This window comes from Papio anubis, chromosome 15 (assembly GCF_008728515.1).
Source record: "Papio anubis isolate 15944 chromosome 15, Panubis1.0, whole genome shotgun sequence".
NCBI lineage: Eukaryota > Metazoa > Chordata > Mammalia > Primates > Cercopithecidae > Papio > Papio anubis.
Window position 1 is genome coordinate 77,155,937 of NC_044990.1, and position 20,663 is coordinate 77,176,599.

Genomic DNA, 20,663 nt, shown 5'->3' on the forward strand with positions numbered 1-20,663 from the left:
TGGGAAATGGGAGTTGTTTAATGGGTACAGAATTTCAGTTTTGTAAGATGAAGAGTTCTGGAGGTTGATTGCACAACAATGGAAATGTACTTAACGCTACTGAACTGTACACTTAAAAATGGTTAATACGTGACCGGGCATGGGGGCTCATGCCTGTAACCCCAGGACTTTGGGAGGCTGAGGTGGGAGGATTGTTTACCAGCCTGAGCAACATAAGGGGGCCCTGTCTCTACAAAAAATGTGTAATAAATTAGTCGAGTGTGGTGGTGCATGCCTACAGTCCTAGCTACTCAGGAGGCTGAGGTGGGAGGATCGTGTGAGCCCAGGAGGTTGTAGCTACAGTGAGCATGATTGCACCACTGCACTCCAGCACCCTAGGTGACAGAGTGAAACCCTATTTCAAAAAATAAAAAAAAAGAAGAATATGGTAAATGTTATGTTATATATATATTTACCACAATTATTATTTTTTTAATTTAAAGATATTAAAAGAGCTGCTCTGCTTATGGAGTAGCCACTCTTTATTCTTCTACTTTCTTAATAAACTTGCTTTCACTTAAAAATATAAATAAATAAAGATATTAAAAGAGAGAGAGAGGGGGATGGAAGGAATGAGAGAAAGAGAGAGAGAGGCAAAGAGAGGGAGGAAGTAGTGGGGAATGGCCGGGAGAGGCAGGAGGGTCTTACCTACCACATAGCCCTGCTTCCAGGAGCTGATCTCAGACTACCAGCGTCAGGAGTCTAGTTTAGCCCACTGTGAGGCCAACAGATGTGTGGATTAACTTACAAACCAATCATTTTAGAAACACTAGAATTCAAAATGCATTCTCACATCAAAAAGGCCATTTACACACATTTGAAGTGATGCTTGTTTGTGAATGATGAACTTGTTTGTGAATGATGAACTTCTTTTAACCAGATCCCCTGGGAATTTAGATTGTGAAGGAACCTGTTCCATAAACTTCTTTTCCATTATAAAAACTGTATTAGAAATGCAAGTTACTTATGTAAGCTTTTTTCCCTGCTGAAGCCCACCCACTTTACCCTCACACCTATGGTGCCCCCCACTGCCCACAGCTCCAGCGCTCAGTTTACAGAGAAAGACCTTGGCCTCCCCTAATCTCCTTCATCCTGAAGAAAGAAGATTCTGAACGCTCCAGCTAAATTCACCAGGAAAGGACATGGGAGAACCAGGGGACAACTCACATCGATTTCCACCTGCACGATGGCAGCCACCACAAAGGCCAAGGACGCCAGGAACATGCCAACTGTCATCTTCTTCAAGGAGCTGATGGGACAAGAGAAGAGTGACTCTCAACCAGTCTCACATTGATGAGCTAAGCTAAACCCCACCCCCACCATCCCCCAACAAAACTAAATTCTCTCCAAAAACATGGCTTGAAAGTGCCCCCCACTTCTTGGTCATGGATTCATGAGGATTCAAGGAGGATAAATGGAATATATCTTCTTGTTTGCATGTTTACTTTTTTTTTGAGACAGAGTTTCTTTCTGTCACCCCGGCTGGAGTGCAGTGGTGCGATCTCAGCTCACTGCAACCTCTGCCTCCCAGGTTCAAGTGATTCTCATGCCTCAGCCTCCAGAGTAGCTGGGATTACAGGTGCGTGCCACCACACCAGGCTAATTTTTTGTATTTTTAGTAGAGACGGGGATTTGTCATGTTGGCCAGGCTGGTCTCAAACTCCTGACCTCAAGTGGTCTGCCTGCCTTGGCCTCCCAAAGTGCTGGAATTACAGGCGTGAGCCACTGTGCCTGGCCTGTATATTTACATTAATTTCTAGAAACTATAGTTCAGGTGCTACTCCAGATTACAATGACCATTCCTATTATCTGCGTAGAGAAGAAAGCCTGATTAATTTTCAGGCTGTCACTCACAGCATTTTTATTGTAAAGAACATTTTCAGAAACATCAGCACACAAACATTTGTTTTCTTCGTTATTCAAAACCCTATCCTCTAGGTGAGGTTGCGGGAGGGGCTGCAGGCTGAGCACAGCCCATCTGCAAAGTCCTGGGACCAAGGGAGCCTCACCCAACCCAACCCACCCATCACCTACGTGAAATTTAAGCCACATTTTGCAATGAGAGGATACAGCACAGCGTCGAAGATCGGGACCATGATCACAATCAGGATGGCGTTCACGGTCTGCAGAGGAAGTGGAGGAGAAACGTTAAGCTTGTCTCAAAGATGACTCTGCTCCCTGAAAGCAACTTAAACGTTTCTTCTCCTACCTGCATCTGATCGGGCTGAATTTCGAGAGCTCCCTAAAAAGAGAGGAAAACAATCTCAGTGCAAAATGTCATGAAAGGGAAGAAGAAAGGGGACAAAGAAACTAAAACAAAGGAGTCAAACTTACGATTTTCCCGGACATAGTTGCTGCCTGCAGTGTCCACCTGGAGCCCTTAAAAATGAATAAATTTGCTGTAGTATTTGGGAATGTGGGTTTTTAAAATTTTACAAGTCAATGGTGAGTCTTTTCCACATCAGGAATGAGGTCTGACATGTTATGGGATCTAAAGTTGTTTTAAACATCAAGTTAATCTCTCAGCTCTATTATACTACTAGGTCAAAAGAAACAGGTTGCATTTCTAGTGCACGAGTGTACAAATATGGAGTGCTCCAACCCCTCCTGAAGCTGCACAAAGCACTACCCTGAGATGAAGCTATCCCTAGGACATACAAAAATGCATTTCTGAGGCTCTTTGGAAAGCATGGCATTGTCTTCTAGGTGATAGCAGCTGTGTACATTGTGGATGGTCCATATTCACTGCCATCCAAGATCCAAAAATATTATTGTTAACAGCCATTTTGACAGTCTAGGCTGGCCCCAACTAGATCTCCATTAAGAGAGTGGTGAATTTAAACCTGGACAGCCCCTTTACAGTCAACATATTTCACAGTGAAAGAGGACCCAGGACTGTACAGGTCAATATGATTATGTCCGTGGAAGACTAAACATGTAAATGCTTCCATATGAACCCATCAACTCCACTACAAAGACATCATAGAAAGTCAGGAAATTGGCCAGGCGCAGTGGCTCACACCTGCAATTCCAGCACTTTGGGAGGCCGAGATGTGTGGATCACCTGAGGTTAGGAGTTCGAGAGCAGCCTGGTCAACACAGCAAAACCCCATCTCTACTAAAAATTAGCCAGGTGTGGTGGCAGGTGCCTGTAATCTCAGCTGCTCAGGAGGCTGAGGCAGGAGAATCGCTTGAACTTGGGAAGTGGAGGTTGCAGTGAGCCAAGATCGTGCCATTGCACTCCAGCTTGGGCGACAGAGTGAGACTCTGTCTAAAAAAAAAAAAAGAAAGAAAGAAAGAAAAAGAAATCTACCCCTGTTTGAGTTCTTCACACAGGCCAGTCACTGAGTACCTTATGGATGTTCTCACACTGGACCCTCACAGCCTTGCGGAGGGTGATTAGCACCCTTCGGGCAGGGTTAAGAGTTATTACAGCGACTCAAATCTCACAGCTACCAGGTGAGGCGTGTGTTTCCAGAGCAAGCCTCATTCCCGTGACCAGTTCCTGTCCGCATGCAGCGCTGCCTCCCGGGTCCGTCTGACACATCTCAATCTCCTACTTACAGCTGACACTCACATTTCTCCCAAGCAATGGTTTATCCCCACCATCATCCTCCCTGCTCAAACCCTGTGTGTTCATACATTTGTTTTAAACTCCAGTTTCTAAGAGAAACAATATCTATTTTTTTTTGTTCTGTAAACCAGGATTGATCTTTAAAAAGAAACACTATGCAATTGCTTTGGTTACTGAGCTCCGTGCGTTCAGCTGTGTAACACGATTGTGGAAAATTCCCGGGTATGCGTCTTAGGGCTGCGGTAGAAAGAGACAACAGGTCACCTGCCGGGTTCTAGGTCCCTGCTTGGAGGGGAGTCATTTTCCACCCCAGGATGGTACTTCTAGCCCAAGCATTCCATCTTAGAGTGGAAGAGGTCAAGTCCCTCTCCATTTATGTATGGACTCCACAAAAGGCACTGTATCTTGTTACCCTCTGTATTGGTAGGAAAACAAACTCTTTACTCTCAGTTTTGATTGGTAAGAGTCCTGGATGAAATCTTTCCCAAGGCTACTTGACCTCACCTAATTGTCTTCATTGTTTAGCAACAGAAATGTGGATAGAACCACTTAGAATTGCTTTTGTTTTTGTTTTTTACAATAAACTCAATGTGATCGAACAATTAAACAAGTGAAATATACATGAGGAACTGGAGGAGAACTTTTTAGGTGTGAAATACGAAGTGAGCCTTGGTACCTGGCAGTGTGGGATGTACGCTTGCTCAGTGAAAAGGAGAGGAAGCCGAGTTTCACATTACCTGCTGGTCAAACAAGGCCCAGAACATTGGCAGTGGAATATACAGGAACATCACCCTCATAACCATCTTAATTTGGGAGATGAGCCGCTCCTGTAGTTGGAGTGGGGGAGGGACAAATTAGCCACACCCTGTGTCCTGTGCCACTCACGGCTTGCAGTTGCTGCTGAGTTTCAGTGGAGACACAGATATTTCCATCTAGAGACAAGCTGGGAGGTGATTAATCCAAAACATACTGCCGCAGTTTTCTTTAGAAAACCGAAAATGTCTAAACTTTTTAAAATATGAGTGAAAACATCTATTTAGGAGGTAAATTACGTGCATTTACTAAATGTAAATCCCACCACCACTGTCACCACTGCTTGACTCTCCTATATTCAAACTAAGGTTATATGATCCCAATTACATGTAACATATAATGCCAGATTATACCAAATGAAAAACTATGAAAAGGTAATATTATTTCCAGATCTATTTATCAAGTTACTTCAGTTAAAAAAATGCATGCATGCATAGTTTTATTTAATATGCTATAAAGGTTAGGAAGGTATAACTGATCATTTTGTCCATATAACCTTAATCTCAATTGAGATTTTGGGTGTTTACTTCCTGGGGGAATCAGGGTCATTGTAGCAATGACAGTTACTTACATCGTATTTCTCTTTAGCCCAGTCCAGCCAGTGCTCCCTCTTGGGAAATGCCTTACTCCGATGCCTAAATCTATTTTTGATGGCAAACTGAAGGAAGGAAGAAAAATCAAATTTCAAAACAGGACCAACGACTTTGTCAGGGAAGCACATTTCAATTAAACTACCTTTAGTAGAAAAATATGCTTGCAAGAAAAGCAAAATATACAATTGTATCTACTAGTATATGAGCACTTATTTCTATTAACAGTCTCTTTCCAACAAGCATTTGAGTTGGGGTGAACAGAGTTAAGCTGTGTCTACTTCACTCCCCAGATCCTCTAGAGAAGCACGCCCAATAGAAATAGAACACGTGTTTGCAGTTTAAGTTTTCTAGTAGTCATCTTAAAAGGAAAAAGTGGAACAGGTGAAATTCATTCTACAAACATCTTATATAACATGATAAACCCCACAATGATTTTAATAGGTAATCAATATTTAAAAATTAAGAATTTTTACCTTCTTTCATATTTTCTTCAAAATCCAGAGAATATTTTATACTTATGTCATAATCTCAATTTATTTGTTTTTGAGACAAGGTCTTGCTCTGTCGTCTAGGCTGGAGTACAGTGGCACTGTCTTGGCTCACTGCAGCCTTGACCTCCCAGGCTCAAGTGATCCTCTCAGCTCAGCTTCCCAAGTAGCTGGGACCACGGGTATGTGCAACCATGCCTGGCTAATTTTTTTATTTTTTATTTTTAATAGAGACAGGGTTTTGCCATTTTGTCCAGGCTGGTCTTGAACTCCTGAGCTCATGTGATCCACCGGCCTCAGCCTCCCAAAGTGCTGGGGTGGCATGAGCCACCATGCCCGGCCAGCATATCTCAATTTGGATGCTAGATTTTTATTAGAAATATTTGATCTGTATTTAGGTTTTATAAAGTTTGTGTTTGAAAAACTAGATTTACACACTAAGTTGTTTCAAACATACTTAAAAGCTTTCCAATAACTGAACTGAGTATTAGTTTTTAAGAGTAAGAACACACTACAGATAAATATATTTATTAAAAAATTAAGGCTATAGGGAAACATTTTAAGATATAATAACACAGGTCAGAAAAATACGATGACCCACCCATCATAAAATTAGGGGCACTAAGATTCCTTGTTAGTGTTGTTTAGGAAAAAGGCCTTTGGGAAGAGCAAAGTGCATTTGCAATGACACAGCAAGAAGCGATGCTGGTGGAGGCTGCAGGCATGAGTGTGATCGAAAGGCAGTAATTGGGCTAGGCGTGGTGGCTCACACCTGTAATCTCAGCACTTCGGGAGGCTGAGGTGGGCGGATCACTTGAGACTAGGAGTTCAAAACTATCGTAGCCAACATAGCAAAAACCGTCTCTACTAAAAATACAAAAATTAGCTGGGCGTGGTAGTGCATGCCTATAGTCCCAGCTATTCCGGAGGCTGAGGCTGAGGCAGGAGAATTGCTTAACCTGGGAGACGGAGGTTGCAGTGAGCCGAGATCATGCTACTATACTCCAGCCTGGGTGTCAGAGTGAGACTCTGTCTCAAAAACAAAAAGGAAAAGGAAAAAAAAAGAAGAAGAAGAAGAAAAAAAGAAAAGCAGTAAGCTAAAGCTACAGGCTGACTTCAGGATACTTCGCAATATAGTTCTCATGACTCTAAATAGCTTGACGTTGTTCTTCTGGAGTTTAAACGAAGTTGTCAATGACTCGTTAAGGAAGGACTTGGACGGGTAATTGGTAAGGTCCCCTCTTTGCTTGGAAAAAGCTTTTTGGTGGGAACAGGTCTAATGTTAGAAGAAAAGAGTATAGCTGCCTTGAAGGGATTTTTTTTTGACAGGGAGAGGGCACATTTATTTCAAAAAGTGAAATACAACACAATACAACAATCTAATAGTACAATACAAGTGAAATATAATACAATAATCCCAGCACCTTGGGAGGCTGAAGTGGGCGGATCACCTGAGGTCAGGGGTTTGAGACTAGCCAGGCCAACATGGCAAACCCTGTCTCTACAGAAATAGAAAACTTAGCCAGGTGTGGTGGCATGTGCTGGTAGTCCCAGCTACTCGGTAGGCCGAGGCAGGAGAATCATTTGAACCAGGAGGCAGAGGCTGCAGTGAGTTCAGAATGTACCACTGCACTCCAGCCTGGGTGACAGAGCAAGACTCCATCTCAAAAAAAAAAAAAAAAAAAAGAAAGAAATATAATACAATAATCTAATGCAATAAGGCCAGGTAAGATAAAGTAAGTGGTCTAAAATTATCTTAAGGCTGCCTTTTCATCCAAAAGATTCACACGTGGTTTTTTTTAAAATAAATGACACATTTACCTCCAGTTATACAACATATACAGTATGTTCACTAAAAAAACGAGGAGTGTATAAGAAAAAAATTATGTGATTCCATTATCTAAGGATTCCCACTCTCGACATTTATTTCCCACCCATAAATGTATGTGTATATGCATATACTATGGAGGTAGTTATGGAAGAAACCATATTCTGCACATTCCTGTCACCAGATATTCTTTAGAAAGAAGACAGCTCCCGGCTGCATGTCATGCCAGAGATGAGCTGTCAGTTCGGCACCATCTTCTTATTGGCAGCAATTTGGTGCGCTGACATTTTCACTATTATAAGTATTACAATGATAATCTTTGTCTGTGTTCACTTTTTAAATTTTTTTTCTTACTCTAGTTTTGTTTTGTTTTGTTTTGTTTTGAGACGGAGTCTCCCTCTGTCACCTAGGCTGGAGTGCAACAGTGCAATCTCAGCTCACTGCAACCTCTGCCTCCCAGGTTCAAGCAATTCTCCTGCCTCAGCCTCCCAAGTAGCTGGGATTACAGGCACCCACCACCACGCCCAGCTAATTTTTGTATTTTTAGTAGAGACAGGGTTTCGCCATGTTGACCAGGCTGGTCTCGAACTCCTGATCTCAAGTGATCCGCCCGCCTCGGCCTCCCAAAGTGCTGGGACTACGGGCCTGAGCCACAGTGCCTAGCCTATTTTCTTACTCTTAATTCCTGAAAGCAGCATGACTGACTTGAAGCATCTGAACACCTGAGACTCTTGCTACACATTGCCAAATTGAGCCTCCTCGTTTTTGATTCATGCTCCCTGACAAACCTCAGGTGCTGTTCTGCCATTTTGACAGACGAAGAGTCACTTTGATTTGCTTTTCTTTGACGATTGATCTTATTTTATAAGCTCAAGAGCCATTTCTATTCCTTCCTTATTAAGTTCTGTTTGTGTCTTTTTCCATTTAGAAGAAACTGCAATTTATTGAAATCGTTAAGAACACTAAAAATATATTTAAAGGAAAGTCAAAGCTTAGATTTTAATTTAATTTAAATTCATTTAATTTATTATCATTTAAAGGAATTATTTTAATTTATATTAGATTTTAATTTAATTTAAAGAATTTAATTTAATTTAATAGAAGGTTCTGAGGTAGTTAAATGGCCTTGAGAAAGAGCAGCTGAGATACTTACATGGATGCACCTGGCCACTTTACCCATGATGTTGCCCTGTGGCTGGAACTTCTTGTACATCCCACTGCCAAGGATAAACACAACTAGATAGGGCAGAAGAAGACATGTCAGCAAAGCATGTGCCAGAGCAACCTGTGGCCTAGAGAGATGCACCTTTATTTGAATTATAACTTTGTTTTGGGATAATGGGATTACTTATGGAATGGATTTACTCACCAACCTCACAGTTTAGAAAGTCCTTTTAACCCTCACAATCCACAAAAACCTATGAGTAATGTGATATTTGTGTTCTAATATGCAAACCTTTAAGCCTAATATCATCTGCTTTCCATAACTTAAGGTAGCTCATGTACACTCACACAGGTATTTAAGCACAAGTTCTATCTCTATTTAAAGGGAGACAAAAGAAATCAGTGCTTTCATAGAACACATTAATGTATTATTCTGCTAAGACAATAAGTGGGGCCAGGTGCGGTGGCTCAAGCCTGCAATCCCAGCACGTTGATAGGCCGAGGTGGGTGGATCACTTGAGGTCAGGAGTTTGAGACCAGCCTGACCAACATGGTGAAACCCCTTCTTTACTAAAAATACAAAAATTAGCTGGGTGTGGTGATGGGCACCTGTAATCCCAGCTACTCAGGAGGCTAAGGCAGGAGAATTGCTTGAACCCAGGAGGTGGAGGTTGCAGTGAGCTGAGATCGTGTCACTGCACTCCAGTCTGGGTGACAGAGTGAAACTCCATATCAAAATAATAAAAATAAAAATAAATAGAGCTGTAATTTTCTGAATGCAATAGGGAGAAAACATTCTCTTTTTAATATTCAGGAAAAAAGAATCTTAATCATACATTGCAGAAATTTTTTCTGTGGCCACTGTACAAAAGCAGTTACAATTAATTGCATCTGCAGCTACAGTTTTATAAAAGTTGGAAGCACCTTTTCAATGAGGTCATTCTTTCATGGACCTTTTTGGCAAGTCACATTGTGAAAATAACTTGGAAAAAACCGTTCTGGGGCTGAGTGTGGCCGCTCACGTCTGTAATCCCAGCATTTTGGGAGGCCAAGGCAGGAGGATCACTTGAGACCAGTAGTTCTAGAGCAGCCTGGGCAACATAGTGAGATCCTATCTCTATCATGTTATTCAAATTTTTTAAAAAATTTAAAGCATTGTTGCAAGAGTCTCTGAAAACATAGTCCATACACTAGGATTTCTGATTATCCAATACCACACTTCAATAATTTAAAAACACTGATAGATAACTTGAATTCTACTTATTTTTCTCAATTAAGAGGGCCTGAGATTTTTGACAGGTGCTAGCTCCAAGTATGTGCCTATACTATAGATGTTCTTTATAGTTGATGAAAGAGATGTTTACTTATATTCTTGCCCAGTGTCAACCTTTCTCAATGCAGACATGGATGGTAAAGATGTCCAAGAGATTGAGTCTATGTTTTCTTTTACAAACTAATATTGAATGTTTAAGCTTCTGATTAACTGAAACCTAATTCAAGCATAGGAATTTCTAGAGGTGGTGCTGACACATCGGATTTGGCCTATTCTCAATTCCTCCAGAAGAAAAAGCATAATCTTTGATAGAGGAATGACTTGTACAGATGAAATAAGAATGTACCTAATGTGCTTAGTATGGTGTCTGGTGCAAAGCAAGATTTTTTGAAATGCTATCTGTCTCCTGCCAAGAATTAAAGGGGAGGAGGTATCAATGAGCCTGCTAGGGGACAGTGGCAGTATGGGAAGAACCATGGAAGAAAAGAGACATTAAAAAGAGAACACTGAGCTCTCACCTAAATGAAAGGGGACAGTTCAATTGCTACAATGTGAGCAAAAGAGATTTAAAATGGTCCTATTCCATGCACTACTAACATCTGAAAACAAAAATCGGAGAGAGAGACATGATTGTCAGCTGAGCAAAGCTGATGACAACCTCATTTGAGTGGGAAAGGGGCTCTAAAGAGTTGAGGTGGCGGCTGGGCTATTGTCTTCTTGCACCGTTCTTGGCCACCTTTCACATCCAACCACCCCATGTAGACAATGCTACATTTCCCAAAAGCCAATGCCAAGAACTAATGTGCCGATGAATGCCTCAAATAGACATATATGTTCTGTCCACTGGGAAAGAATTCTAGTAGAAACATTTGGGGGTGATATTAGTTTGGTGCAAAAGTTATTGCACTTTTTGCCATTACTTTTAATGGCAGGAGCTGCAATTACTTTTGCACCAACCTAATCAATTAAGGAAATGTAGTCGTTCATTGGCGTGTTTCAATGGCAACTGAACCAGGTGGCCATTTCTTCAAGCAAGTTATAGATAAGTACACGTTGACAAGAACAAAAGCTTTGAGCCTTGGGTTCAGCTAATCCAGCAGATTCTATCACCTTCATCCTTTTTTTTTTTTTTGAGACAGGGTCTCGCTCTATCATCCAGGTTGAAGTGTTGTGGTACAATCATGGCTCACTGCAGCCTCGACCTCCCGGGTTCAAGCAATCTTCCCACTTAAGCTTCCAGAGTAGCTGGGACTACAGGTGTAAGCCACAGCATCCAGCTAATTAAAAAACAAAACAAAACAAAACATCCAGACGTGGTGGCTCATGCCTGTAATCCAAGCACTTTGGGAGGCTGAGGTGGGTGGATCACCTGAGGTCAGGCGTTCGAGACCAGCCTGGCCAACATGGCGAAACCCTGTCTCTACTAAAAATACACAAATTAGCTGGGCATGGTGGGAGGTGCCTGGAATCCCAGCTACCTGGGAGGCTGAGGCAGGAGAATCGCTTGAACCCAGGAGGCGCAGGTTGCAGTCAGCTGGAATCGCACCATTGCACTCCAGCCTGGGTGACAAGATCAAGACTCTGTCTTAAAAAAAAAAAAAAATTTTTTTTGTTTTTTTTGTTTTAGAGGTAGGGTCTCTCTCTGTTGCCTAGGCTGGTCTTGAATTCCAGGCTGGTCTTGAACTCAAGGTATTCCCCTGCCTCGGCCTCCCAAAGTTCTATTCCTCCCTTATTAGGTTCTGTTTGTGCCTTTTTCCATGACACCACGCTGAGCGACCATGCTGGGTCTCTCTCACCTTCATCTTAATCTGCCTAAATAGTATCACACCTTTCAATGACCAACTCAGTTGGTTCCTTTTCCTGTAATCCTTTTTTTGATCCTATTCCCTCAGAACTGATGTGCCAATCCTACTTTCTTTGAATACTTAGAGCATGTTTAACATCTGATGCCAATTCTTCTCACTACTTTTTGTTGCTACTTGTTACATGCACTTTAAAACATTAGTCACAATCATTCATGTAGAGCCTGACCTGGTCCTAGGCTTCTATTAATTCAACCTATTTCCACTTACTCAGGGATACAGCCATGAGAGCAGCAGGAACCCCAAAGGCCAGTGGGTAACAAGCTTGTTTACTGTGAATTCCACATTGTTGAACTGGGGAGAAATGACAAGATTAAAATTATGATGGCATTGGTAACGAGCATATCGTTCCCATTTGTAAAGATCCCCCACTGATAATTACATATTGCTTTCACATACTGTTCTAGACACATCCATTTGCCTTACTGACATCGTTGCTAGCTAAGCAAAGCAGCAGTGTAGCAGGAGGAGCAGGAGATAGAAACCAGTTCTCATCTCAGCCCCTAAATAGATGAGTGATCCTGGGTTGGTCAAAATCAGTGGCCCCCTCTTGGTTCTGTAGATTTTCTTTGTGGGGGAGATAAAGATGATCTGGATACACTAACTTGATCATATGGGACTCAGTAAATCAAAAGTACACTGGAAAATCAATATTCCTGAATTCATGCCAATCAGGTAGCAATTCAATGACCTAGGGCCGAGGTTGGTCCACTTTTCTGTGAAGGGCCCAACGGTAAATATTTTAGGCTTTGTGAACCATTGGTCTCTGTCAACTACTCAGCCCCACCTTTGCAGGGGAAATCAACTGTAGACAATACATCAATGAATGGTCTTGCCCAGATTTCTGGAGCCCATGGGCCACAGCTTGGCAACCTCTGACCAACAGCTATTTTAGCTTTGAAATAAATAAAAATTATAAAAAAACTAAGCCTTTGTAAGAAGTCGTAGAGATTCCTGGAAATCCTTTCCATGGAATGCTGGAGCCTCCAGGAATGATCTGATGCTATCAGGGTTTTGATTTGGTTCAGCTATCTCACACTTCGGGAGAGAAAGAAGTTAACTAGCAGAAGTGACAGTCATACGAATGTTTCCTGTTCATGGCAAAAAATAATTTTCCCCCTATAAAGAATAGAAACTTGTTAGTCAAATCTTTATTTGAACTGATTCGTTATCAACTAATTAACAAGTTACATAAAATTTTTGTCATATGTTCACTTTATATTTGTATGAGAGTCATGAATTTCCTTTTAAATAATTATCCTTTAACAGATTCTACAATTTAAACATGCACCCTCTAGTAGAACCTAGAGGTGGGAGAGGTGAGCAAACAGGACACAGGAATAAAAGCTATTACATTTTTGTGTAAAACAAGTTGGAAAAAACAAAAATAAAACAAGTTGGAATGGGGTTTACTTGTCTGTCATCCTCAAACCACTATTCTGTGCAGGAATACATAAATCCCCCTGAAATCTTTATTTCATAATCTAATCTGATTCAAATGTGGACAGGATGGTCTTGTCAGTTTGTCATCAGTAACACCACATATTCCCTTCCACATGGGAAATTCACAAACTCTCAATGGAGCATTAATAAGAACAAACGTCTGATAGCTACCGACACTGTCCCATTCTCTTCATCTGAGCAGTTCTTTTGGAAATACTTGAGATGATGGGAAAGCAAAGAAAAAAACTTTTCCTTGGCCTGGCAAAGATTACAGGCTCATGCCTGTAATCCCAGCACTTTGGGAGGCCAAGGTAGGCAGATCACGAGGTCAGGAGATCGAGACTATCCTGGCTAACTTGGTAAAACCCCATCTCTACTAAAAATACAAACAAATTAGCCAGGTGTGGTGGTGGGCACCTGTAGTCCCAGCTACTCGGGAGGCTGAGGCAGGAAAATTGCTTGAACCCGGGAGGCGGAGGTTGCAGTGAGCCAAGATCGTGCCACTGCACTCCAGCTTGGGCAACAGAGCAAGACTCCTTCTAAAAACAAAACAAACAAACAAAAAACCGAAATAATTTTGCCCAGTAAACTCCTCCTAAGTCACGGAAATATCACTGGGGAGCGAAGCTTGAAGGCTGAAATGGGAGCTACGGCCACCAGCCCAGCTTCCAAGGCACCTCTCTTGCCTCTTACCTCTTACCATGAGCACGACTTTGCATGAATAACAGTTTAGGGAGATGGATGCCCATGCTAAGGATGGCTTAGACTCTCCAGTGGTCACTGGGATAAGGGATTTAAATAAGATTAAAAGGAGGTGAAACTCACAGGGAAGGAAGCGCTTACTCCAGATCCCAATGGCATCCCAGCATGTAGCTGACAGCTAGAGGACAGGGGAGAAGGGAAGAACAGAACAAAAAGAAGAAGATACGGACTTAGCTTTACTAAAAACAGACAAATAGAAGTTCCTTTCAGGTACCTCTTACCTCTGAGCATGGGAGTGATGATCGTGGAAAGCAAACTTCCAGCATTAATGGCCAAGTAAAACATGGAAAAAAATCTGTTTCTTCGTTTCTCCTGCAATGAAAAGGAGAAAGTAAGATGACTTTGGCTATCAATCAACTGAGCAGAGGGAGCTGATGATCTCACTTTACTACTAACTTAGTTTCGGTTGGTATCTTACTTTCTAATGTACTTAAAAAGAATCTGACGGAGAACAGACTTTGTGCCAGTGGCCTCTGACTCCTGGATGTGTGTAGTTCATGCACGTGGTCTCTGGGGATGCCCCTGCTCTTACCTGGCCCTCTTCAAACTGATCTCCGCCAAATGCAGAAACGCAGGGTTTGATTCCTCCAGTCCCAAGAGCTATCAGGGCCAGGCCGATCATGGACAGCGCCCTGGGAAAGACAGGGTGTTAGGGCCAACACGGCAGATCCTCACAAGCAGAGCCCTCTCTTTTCCCCAGGTTCCCTCAGCGGGCCCGGCACAGTGACACACATAGAGAGGAAGACAATCTCGTGAGAAGCCAGCTCACAGGAATGCAACGTGATAGCCAAATGCAAACTTGAACTCATGGGCCTTCAAGCTCCTGCCCCCATCTAATAATTTACCATCCAGAAAACATAATACAGTAGCTCGCGAGCTGAGGAAAGCCTTAGGTTTGGGGTTCTTTTGTAGCTTTATTGTTTCCAGTAAAAGAGTGGATAAATGAAAAGTTATTGAACAAATATAAGCATTGTGTCTGGTACAGTCATAACAGACTCATAATAGTCATTAAGTAACATTGGAAAACATGATTTCATTGCAAAGCAGAGTATCAGGTTAGGTAGTACGATCTCAGTTTGTTTACAAGGTACAGAAAACTGGAGGAAATAGACTAAAAGACTTATTGTCATGTCTAGATGGTGGGATTAAGGGTTATTTAATTTACTCTTGTATTTTCTAGGTTATTGCTAAGTATTTTAACTCCTGAATTGAAAAAAAAAATTATAGCATTTATTGACCCTCACTTTGTAGTTTTATTAAACTTACAGGTAGGTACTACAAATTTCTGGTTTTATAGGCATGTATCCCATATCTTGTTGGTTACTAATGTTGCTTTTAAACACTTAAAAAATTTTATGAAACAGATAAAGTCAAGGAAAATATTGCACAGATAAAGAATTCTTTAAAAATCATGCTTCCTGAACCAATCTCCCTGAATTGGCTGGCCAAATCACCCCTTTAATCTTGTCTGCCTCTTAATACAACTTGCATTTAATGTTGTCAATCTAAGCATTTTAAAAGACAACAAAAACACGGCCAACTGAATATTATATACAATTTACTCTTGTGAGAATTTTAGGTGTGCTCCAATACGAACTCCATGAAATGAAAAATGAAAAGCTAAGATTTCTTGAGCACTGATCGCTTGTCAGGCAGTGTTCTAGGTGCTTTACTTGGATTAACCCACGACAGTCCTACATGAAGTAGGCACTATTACAAACAAGGAAACTGAGGCACAGAGGTTAAGAAAGTTGCTCGAGCTCACACAACTAGGAAGAGGCACAGCCCGAAACTGGCTCCAAAGTCCATGTGCTTAGTTGATATTACAGATTAGAAAACTGAGGCGCAGAGAAGAGCACCTTCCCAAGGCCATAGAGCTGCTCTGTGGGAGGGCTCACAGCCACTCCCTCCACCGACACAGTTCCCTCTGGACAACAAGAGTGTTGCATCAAGAGATTCAGTCTGGACAGCAGTCTGATCAACTGATAAGCCAGCAGTGCGGGGATTGCCGATACTAATTTGAGTTTCTATTCTAGTTTCCCAGCTCATTAGTTTACTCATAGATCAAGGAACTGAAGCACAAAAACAGGAAACAAAATAAATCTCTATAACTAGTCTACTAGGCCAGACTGCAGTGAAGCAAGATTAATCCAGCACGTGAGCATTTGTCAATGACACCTGCCACCCAGGGCCCAGCACAAAGGGCTGGAACAAATATTTATGAAACGGGATTATTGAAAAATAGGCAGAAGTGTGGTACGAGACAGAAAACCAAAGGTCCTGGAGTCCTCAGGACACCTGGCAGTGTGAAGGATCAAGGTCTGTGGGACTTTACATCCCTCCAGGGTAGGTTAAGACCAACATGAATCCCCTGCCCACTGACTGTACCTCCTGTGGGATATGGCGGCCCATGACAGTGAGCCTCAGAGGGAGCGCTGCCTCCAGACAACCATTAGGGTGGTGACATCCTGAAGACCCAGCTCAATCCATTTGGCAGCCTTCACCGTGCTGCCAAAGAGGGAGGAAAAACCTCCTTATGCTCACAGTGAAGTTCAAGGAAAAAGATGAAGACTTAAGGCATCGAATGAGCACGCGGTGGGAGGGTGATGGGGGCAGCAGAGAGCATCAACTCACACGTGCACAGGAAGGCTGTCAGGAGTGCCATCGTGGTTGTGGTCTGTGAGGTCATTAATAGAGCTTACTGAGATGACTGCTTGTCCAATTGTGTAGACGATGGAGAGCGACACAATGGTCCTGTGTTCCCAAAGGTTAAGAGAATCCAAGTTAATTGCACAATAGCCATCCACTTCTGACTCTAGCACAAAATACCTCCTCCTTGAAAGCTTTCAAGAGCCCAATCCTGAATACACGTATTTCTCGAACTAGAGTAACACTGTTAACTCTCAGGAAGGCACATGAGCAAAAAGAATAGAACAAAGTTTTGGGCTAGGCATGGTGGCTCATGCCTGTAATCCCAGCACTTGGGAGGCCAAAGCAGGAGGACCGCTTGAGCTCAGGAGTTCAACACCAGCCCGGGCAACATAGCAAGACCCCATCTCAACAAAAAGATAAAAAATTAGCCAAGTGTGGTGGTGCATGCCTGTGGTCCCAGCTGCTCGGGAGGCTGAGGTGGGAGGATCACTTGAGTCCACGAGGTCGAGGCTACAGTGAGCCATGACTGTGCCACTGCACTCCAGCCTGGGTGACAGAGTGAGACCCTGTCTCTTAAAAAAAAAAAAAAAAAAGATTAACAAAATTTTGGCCAGAGGGCCAGGAGAGGGGAAAGATCTACTTTATCTTTCAAGTATTTGAAAGACTCTATGTTTTATTTTACCTATGGAATTCATATTTATATTTTTAAACAGTAAGAATTACTTATCTTCTGATTGGTAATGATATTCGACCAGGAAGTAGACCTTTGATAATTTTTGTAGAATTCGTTGGAGGTAGTGCTTATTCTTTCTTCTGCCCATGCTACAGTTTGGATGCCTGTCTCTGCAAACCTCAAGCTGAAATGTAATCCCGGTGTTGGAAGCGGGGCCTGGTGGGAGGTGTTTGGGACACCGGGGCAGATCCCTCATGAATGGCTTGGTGCTGTCCTCATGGTCATGAGTGAGTTCCTGCAAGAGCTGGTTGTTGAAAAGAGCCTGACACTTCTCTCCTCTTTCTCTCTTGCTTCCCCTCTGGCCATGTGATCTCTGCACTTGCCAGCTCTCCTTTACCTTCCTCCATGAATGGAAGCAGCCTGAGGCTTTCACCAGATGCTTGGTCTTCCAGCCAGCAGAACTGTCAACCAAATATACCTTTTTCCTTTATAAATTCCCCAGCCTCGGGTATTCCTTTATAGCAACACAAGCGGACTAAGACAGCCCATGACATTCCTTTGTCCTGGAAAAGCCTCTACTTCCTTCTTCATTAAGTTCCGGGAAAACTTTCCTGACAACATGCCACTGGGTGTGCTCGTGGAGCCCTTCCTGGAGGGCTGGGTGACTTCTCTCCTTAGTGACCTCACATCACCTGACCTCAGCAGCGTTAGCCCCTCAGCAGCCAGGGAGTATTTTAGAGAGTTTCTTCGTTTCCCCAGACCTTAACTCCATGCCTCACAAATCGCTAATAATAAACAGTATCCCTGCTACTATGTCAAGATGAGACAAAGATGTGACATTTGTTTGGATTAGGGAAAAACAAAAACCTATAGATGCTGCTTGCAGTCACTGAATGTCAGGCACTGTGTTAGGCTCTAGGGACAGGATACTGAGCAGAAACAGAGCTGTAAATGCTCTCCTAAGGGTGTGCTTTTGTTTTTAATTTGTTTTTGAAACAGGGTCTTGTTCTGTCATCCAGGCTGGAGTGCAGTGATGTGATCACAGCTCACTGCAGCCTTGACCTCCGGGACTCAAGTGGATCCTCCCACCTCAGCCTCCCAAATAGCTGGGGCCACAGGTGTACGCCACTGTGCCTGGCTAATTTCTTTATTTTTGGTAGAGATGGGGTCTCACCGTGTTGCCCAGGCTGGTCTCAAACTCCTGCCTCAGCCTCTCAAAGTGCTGGGATTACAGGTGTGCACCATACCACACCCACCTCTCCTAAGAGTTTATGTTCTTTGATTCATCATTCCCAGATTCCACCATTCCCAGCTACAAAACCTACATTTACTTTTTGGCTTGTTTGTGAACAAGAAATTTCCAGCCACTCACTTGAACTTTCCAAGCCACGAGTCAGCGATAAGAGCTCCAAGAATTGGCGTCAGGTAGCACAGAGCCACAAACGTATGGTAGATGGCGGTGGACATGTTATCATCCCAGCTGAAGAAATTTGTGAAGTACAGAATCAGGATTCCTTTTTGCAGAGGGCAGGTGGAAGAGGAGGGGGGAAGCAAAGTTAGGACTGTTACGGCCACTCCCACTCTTCCCCAAAGGGTGAGAAGCAGCCAATACAGTTACCTCGCATTCCATAGTAGGAAAATCTTTCGCAAAACTCATTGGCCACAATGAAGAAGATGCTCAGGGGATAGCCAAAGCAACCCTGACAAGAAAGAAATAAGCACAGGGTTGAAATACACCACTCACTTGTCCATAGCCACAAAGGAGCACCAGTGGCATGAAAGGCAGTCAATGCAGATTCAGTAACTTACCAGTGACTGTCTAGAGCAGGAAACTAGAATTCAATCACTTTATTCCCTACACTAATCTTTCCACATAGAGACAGCAGTGAAATAAAGCATCCAGTGGCATTGTTAGTCTGAGGAGGATTATCCACAGCATTTCCTCGGGAGAGGACATCTCACATGGAAATCCAGGATCACACCCTCACTGGTTCTAGATGTACACTACAGATCTGTTAGGTGAATGAACCCTTAGGGGTAAAACAGATGATAAAATTTACAAGATGAAGATATGTAGAGAAAAAAAAAGGGTACTCACCGGTGATTTCGACATTCCTAAAAGAAAAACAGAATCCCAATATTAAAGTCAAGCCATTACAGTACTTTTTGCTGTGTCTAAACTCAAAGCCTCTGACTTTTTAGGGTGGTCAGAGGGGCCATTCACCAAACAGCTCCAGCCCTCCCTGGGATCCTGGCCCCAGACTCGCGCTTCTTATCTGAGGTGGGGCCTGGCATCTGTATTTTCTTTTAAGAAGCTCCTCAGGCAGTTCTCCTGGGCCGTCAAAATTGAGAAGCAGCGGCTCAGAGAATCAGGCCTAAACCATTTCCTGCTGAAACACTTCAAAGGCTGCCCATCGGGATACAATCCACACATTCTAGCATGTTCTTCGATATCTCACAAGTGTTTTGGTGGGGATTAAATTTCTGTAATATAAAATGCTTCTGAGTGCCTGACACACTGTGCACACTCAGCCGCCACCTCCTATGGCCTGGGCCCTGCCTGCCTGCCAGGCTTGCCCCATGATTTAAGTCTTGCCACCGATATTCCCTTCCCAAATCATCTCTGATGTGCCTACATCACTGTACTGTCATGATGGGCAGTTTATATTTTTGCTTCCTTTCTGGACCAGGTTCTGCAGGTAGAAGAATCACGTGCCATTCATCACACCGACATCCCCACTTCCAACGTCCTATACAATACCTACCACTGGTAGGGGGTTATGTCAGGAGAACGAATGAGAAGAGCAGGAAGAAACAGCCAGAGAATACAAGGGAGCCGGTGCATGTCAAGCCCAGTGGACTCTCCCATCTGCATCCTAGGAGCACCTCATCCCCACCCCATCAGCACCTGCTCTTCTGTCTCCCCAGAATTATGGCAAGAGCTGAGCTGTGCCCTTGTCTCTAGTCTTTACACCTCCTCACTTTGCTGCTACACAAACACATTGCCCTGTGTTCGTCCGTGTCTATCACACACTACGCTGTTTCCCATGGGGCGTCCATCCCCTTCCCCCTCACTCACCCCGATTTCCTTATATTAGGGTTCTTTGTCACCAGGGCTCCCTGAACATGCTCCACTTCTATTAGGAATCTAGGAATCGGTGACCCCATAGCAGTGGGTCTCACACTGGAGTGAGCTTCAGAATCACCAGAGGGCTTGCAAGAACAGATAGCTGGGCCCCACTCCCAGGGTTGATTCTGTAGGCCTGAGAGAGACACTTGAGCTTGCATTTCTAACAAGCTCCCAGGTGTGGGTGTTGCCACTGGTCCAGGCAGTGTGCTTTGGGAATCACTACACTGGAAAATTAATCTTTAGACTGTTCTTTTCCCAGGGTTTGTTCTTGGCAGCTTTGTCAAAAATGAGTTGGCTATAAATTGATGCATTTATTCCTGGGTTCTCTTTTCTGTTCCACTGGTCTGTGTGTCTGTTTCTATGCCAGTA

The 20,663-nt window shown here is 43.1% G+C and overlaps 1 protein-coding gene across 1 annotated transcript in view; it reads right to left on the reverse strand.

Annotated features, from left to right (window-relative positions):
* The window catches only part of SLC15A1 (solute carrier family 15 member 1), a 39,034-nt gene extending 20,118 nt beyond the window's left edge, over positions 1-18,916 (reverse strand). The window contains 14 exon segments of the mRNA XM_021929733.2: positions 1,207-1,288; positions 2,074-2,162; positions 2,249-2,281; positions 2,374-2,418; positions 4,351-4,440; positions 4,998-5,084; positions 8,489-8,571; positions 11,845-11,928; positions 14,061-14,151; positions 14,372-14,471; positions 16,474-16,593; positions 18,537-18,678; positions 18,783-18,870; positions 18,872-18,916. Of these exon segments, the coding sequence (XP_021785425.2) occupies positions 1,207-1,288; positions 2,074-2,162; positions 2,249-2,281; positions 2,374-2,418; positions 4,351-4,440; positions 4,998-5,084; positions 8,489-8,571; positions 11,845-11,928; positions 14,061-14,151; positions 14,372-14,471; positions 16,474-16,593; positions 18,537-18,678; positions 18,783-18,870; positions 18,872-18,916 (1,179 nt within the window).
* Positions 18,917-20,663: the final 1,747 nt, after the last annotated feature.